Source organism: Lottia gigantea, assembly GCF_000327385.1.
Source record: "Lottia gigantea unplaced genomic scaffold LOTGIsca_38, whole genome shotgun sequence".
Taxonomy (NCBI): Eukaryota; Metazoa; Mollusca; class Gastropoda; family Lottiidae; genus Lottia; species Lottia gigantea.
Genome location: NW_008709295.1, coordinates 29,243 through 34,410, shown reverse-complemented (window position 1 = coordinate 34,410; position 5,168 = coordinate 29,243). Strand labels below are relative to the sequence as shown.

At 40.1% G+C, this 5,168-nt stretch overlaps 1 protein-coding gene across 1 annotated transcript in view; it reads left to right on the top strand.

Annotated features, from left to right (window-relative positions):
* Nucleotides 1-3,666: 3,666 nt before the first annotated feature.
* The window catches only part of LOTGIDRAFT_163097 (hypothetical protein), a gene marked incomplete at both ends in the record, with an annotated part of 4,914 nt that continues 3,412 nt past the window's right edge, over nt 3,667-5,168 (top strand). The window contains one exon of the mRNA XM_009059164.1: nt 3,667-3,988. Coding sequence (XP_009057412.1) covers nt 3,667-3,988 — 322 coding nt within the window. The remainder of the gene's footprint in view (nt 3,989-5,168) is intronic.

Genomic DNA, 5,168 nt, shown 5'->3' with positions numbered 1-5,168 from the left:
TAGGAGCTCGTCCCTGTAGAATTAACAGTACATCTTTCCCCAGTATGGAGGAAGTATGGGGCAGTTGATTAAAAGAACTGGGTTTCCCCTCACACTTTCCTTGTTAAGGTTTGAATGTGTTTCAATCCGTCATGTGAATAATATTCTCTCATGATATCACTAACTTTTAAGTTAAAGGATCTTAAGAAATTAATTATTTCTGTTTCAGAAACGTATTCGGGAAGCAAGAAAAGTCTGCAGATAAGCTTAGATCTGTCACAACCACAAAGAGAATACATGTTGCGACCAATCTCTGCAGTTTCGGTCTTCTCTAAAAGAGAAGAAACAGGCAGCTCGTTGTCAAAAGTGACATGGAATGTCCGAGCAGACCTACCGGAACCCATAGAGACAATTCTCGTGGGATCAACACCATTATCCTTTAAAAAGGAGACAAAATCATGCCCATAAACGAAAGCATTCCCAGACAACTGAGAAAAAACCAAAGTTCTACGTTGTACCTTTAGCCTATCCATGGCAGAGAAACAAACGAAAAAAGGGAAAAAGTGGGGAGCCTAGACGGGCTAGCGGACCGTCGGAGCGTCCGAAGACACCCGATCCAAACCGTTGGCACGGAAAAAGGGGAGACAAATTAACGAAAAAAAAACAGTCTAGGACTCGATTCCCTCTTGTGGCGTGATAAAGAGCCGTTCTCTCTGCGCATATGCCGGATACTTGAACTCAATATTTTTGTCTAAAACCCAAGCGTAAAGAAATAGCTACACTTTGATCTTAGCCAAAAGGCCGAGAAGCGATGCCCGCTCTGAGTCAGTTTGGGACCTCATATAAATTTGTACCTTTTACGCGATGGTCTCGACACAGTCGGTCTTTAAAAAAAAAAGAAAAAATGATTCGATTTTTATTCAGACATAATGGCTCATCCGATTTAAATGATTTTGGTGTCAAATGAAAGAAGATAAAAAAAAAAAAACATGACATTAGGAAGCCGTTTTTCGATTCTCAATTTTGCTTTTTTGCAACATCCGGTTGAATTTTTTCAAAGTTTGAAGGGTCATATCTCGTGATCTTGAACTTTGATGACCTTGACCTTCATAAGGTCAAAGGTCATTGACCTTAGCAATGAGTTAATACCTCGACATTTGACCTCCGACATGTACTTCCGGTTATATAGCTGTCCGAAAACAGCCAAATTCGCAACTTTGGACTGCTCTAGCACGTGACCTAATTAACCTAGAGGGTTAATTTTTTCGGATTCTTAATGTGCTTTTCATGCTCTTTCAAGTGATTTATAACAATCGTTTTTTAAAGCAAAATTGAAATTCGTGAATTTTTCAAATTTGAGTTTTTTTTACAATATTTCTGTTTCTTTGAGCTTGGTGTGTATATATCTTATGACCTATTTTATGTAGAACATTGAAACTTGGAACACAACAAGACAATTTGAATATGAATTAACCTATGACAAAAAAGTTGAGGTGGGCGTGGCACATCCGGGTTGAATTACTAATTGTTTACATTTTGGGAAAGGGGCATAACTCGCATAGGATACATTTGTTCAAAAAGGAACTTTGCACACAATTACCTCATTATTTTGGCCAGTTTGTGTTAACAGGTCAATTGTTTCAGCTTTATAGTTCAAAAAAAGGAACGGGTTTTGAAATTTCCATATTTTCAATTTTCTACTTTGACCTTTATTGACTCTTGTTGACCTATATCTTTTGACCTGTATGATGTAGAAGCTTTAAATTTAGAACACAACATAACATTCAGAATATCAATTAACCTATGCAAAAGAAATTGAGGTGGGCGTAGCACATCCGGGTTAAATTACTCATTATTGACAATTTTGGCAAGGGACATAACTCGCAACGTATACATTTGTTCAAAATGGAACTTTGCATACAATTACTTCATCCGTTGAGCCACGTTGTCTTAGAAGTTCGATTGTTTCAGCTTTATAGTTCAAAAAAAGGAACAGGTATTGAAAATTCAAAATTGTCAATTTTTGACCTTGACCTTTTTTGACCCTGTTTTTGTAGGATCAAAGGTCATTCACATTGGCTATCTATTTATAATTTTATATTTGCTGTTCTATCTCAACTTCCGGTTTTATAGCCGTATATAATTTTGATGACTGGTATCTCGTAACCTTGACCTTTGTTGACAGTCTCCCTTTCAATGTCAAATGTCATTGACCTTGGCTATCTTCTGATACTTCCATTTTTGAGGTCTGTCTACTTCCGTTATAACAACCTTCCAAACAATTCTTCTCAACTTTAGACTGCTCTTGCGCGTGATGTAATTATCGTAGAAGGTTGATTTTTTCAGAGTCTTTTGCATTTTGCTACATTTGCAAAGTCCCACTTTGTGCCACGTGTGGCTCTAGTTTCTTTTTTTTTTAAAGACCGACTGTGTCGAGACCATCGCAGAAAGGTACAAATTTATATGAGGTCCCATCGCTTCTCGGCCTTATGGCTAAGATCAAAGGTTAGTATCTGTTCTTATCAGATTAATATCTGATACGTACCCCATCGGCTTGAATGACTAGTACACTCACTTAACTTGATTAAGTGGATTAGTTAGAACGCGTTCAAGCTGCGGGTAGCGAGCTCTAGCGGATGGTCCTTTCTTGTACGTTTTGGTTCGCTCCCTTCTGCATTCCTGTTCCGGTGGTTATTGTCGGGCACTTGTGCTCCGACGGCCCGCTAAGCCCACCTAGGGGTCGTTAAGGCTTAGGTTAGGGGTTTTTTTGTTTCCTGTATCCCTTATGGAGAAAAAGGGCATACAGAAACGAACTCTGGTTTTCAACCAGTCCTCTGGGAACCAGTTTGTTTACGGTCATGATTTTGTGACTTTCTTGAGGCAGAACGGTATCGACCCGAAGTCTATTGTTTCTATGGGCTCGGGTAGATCTGCCAGGTCGTTTCATGTGACCTTTGAATCTGAGGAAACTGTTTCGTCTATATTAGAAAAACACCCTGTAGCTGAGATTGGGACGAATTCTTATTCTTTAGCTGGTGGTGATAAATCAAAACTTATCGCCCGTCTTTTCTGGTTACCCAAATACATTTCAGACCATGATATAACAAACTTTTTTAAAGCCTTTAATTTAAAGGTCGTTAGTGTGTCAAGGGAGTTTTTTTCAAACGAGGGGTTGAAACATATCCGAACCCTAACTAGAAGAGTGTTGCTTGAGGGGAAACCTGGCGGGTTTGATTCGCTCCCCCACACCTCCTCAGTCGGTGGGAAGGATGTCCTGATAATATTGCAGGGTAGGGCCCCAATATGCCTCAAATGCTTTCAACCGCGGCATATGCGAAAGGAATGACCTTTTTCTAAGACTTCTAGTGTAGCTTCAGTTTCCTCGTATGCTAGTGCTTTAAGTAAGGCTCCGCCTTCTAGGAATTTTGTACCTGCATCCAGTTTGGTAAAGTCCATCCCTCCTCCTCCACCCCCTCCTACTACTGTGAAACTATACGAGAAGAGGGTCGACGAGGATGGTTTTTTTACGCCAAGACACAATGCGAAAAAACGTACTTCATCGGAATGTCATACCTTACTTGTCGATGACAGTAATAACGTGTCTGCCCCAGATAACCGTAGTAAAAAGGTAGCACTACAAAAGCCTACAAAGGGGAAGAAAGTATCTGGCAATACTTACCATTCCCAATGCTCCAGTCGGCTGCAGCTGGAGCTAATACTCCACCTGCATCCTCTTCCTCTTCTAAACTGTCTCATTCCTCCTCTTCGAAACCTGAAAAGAAAACCAAGAATGTTAGTGATGTTTCTGGTGAGATGACCTCAGTAGAATTGCCTCAAGTAGATATGGAGTTAGAAGACATGGCTGCTGACACTGAGAGACTAAACTCAGTGCTCGGCAGTTTAACTCCCGGTGGTTCGTCCAATGGGGAGGGTGTGGTGTCAGAGAGGGAGTTCTCCGATGAGGATGATTTTAATTTCGTTGAAAACAACATTTTAGACAAAACTGGTGGTAATACTGATAAACTTTCTTCAAGTTGTTCTATTTTCAATAATTTAAAGTTGAATTTTAATTTTAAAGATGTTTTCCGGTTTCATCACCCGAATAAAATCCTTCACACGTGGAGCAGCTCGTCTGTTTCCTGTAGGTTGGATAGGTTTTATGCTAGGACTAATTCGTTAACTGCTACTAGCAACTTTCAGTCTCAGCCGTTAATATTTTCAGATCACCATTGTATTTCCTTTTCCTTACTTTTAAATTCTAGCATTTCAATTGGAAAGGGATACTGGAAGTGTAACAACTCCAGTGTTACCAGTTTCAATTTCATTAGTGATTTTAAATCCTTTTACAATACTTTTTCTTATCTTGTTGGGGAAGATCTTTCTCTAGCCAATTGGGATCTTTTTAAATTTTTTAACTTTTTAAAAAGAGCTAGCTGTCCTTAGGGTCGAGTACAGATCTTTAGCCGAGCACAAGCTTGCTGCTCCAGGGAGTCTCTCTTCGCGTCTGTCCGAGGTTAAACAACAGATTCGTTGTTTGGAGGACGCGGAGATTGACGGTGCTCGTGTTCGGTCGAAATCTGACTCGATGGAAGCGCTGGAAAACCCCTCCAGATATTTTTTGAGAAAGGAGCATGATCGTGCTGCCAGGAAGACTATTACCCGTACTGAAGATAGTGATCACCAGTGCACCACTAACAGCACGATCATGCAGTCTTTTGTTTCATTTTACTCTTCCCTGTTTAAAAAAGATAGCATTTATTTTTCTGATGCGGCTCACTTCTTGGAAGATCTGCCCTCCCTTGGTGACTCTGTTAGGGATTCACTAGAGGGGGAGATCTCCAAGAGTGAAATTCTTTCTGCCCTTTCTGCAATGAAAAGTGACAAGTCTCCTGGTCCAGACGGATTGACCAAAGAGTTTTATCTCGCCAATTTTGACGTTCTCGGTGATGTTCTTTTTCATCTTTACAAACTAATTTTTAAATCCAATTCATTATCTCCGTCTCAAAGCCTGTCTTACATTACTCTTATTTGCAAAAATTTAGAACATCCCGAGAGCGTCAAGAATTGGCGACCTATCTCTCTCCTGAACATAGATTATAAGATTTTGTCCAAAGTTTTAGCTACCCGTCTTGGTAGTGTTTTGGAGGACATCATTGGCCTGGATCAATCTTGAACAATGGTCACCTGTG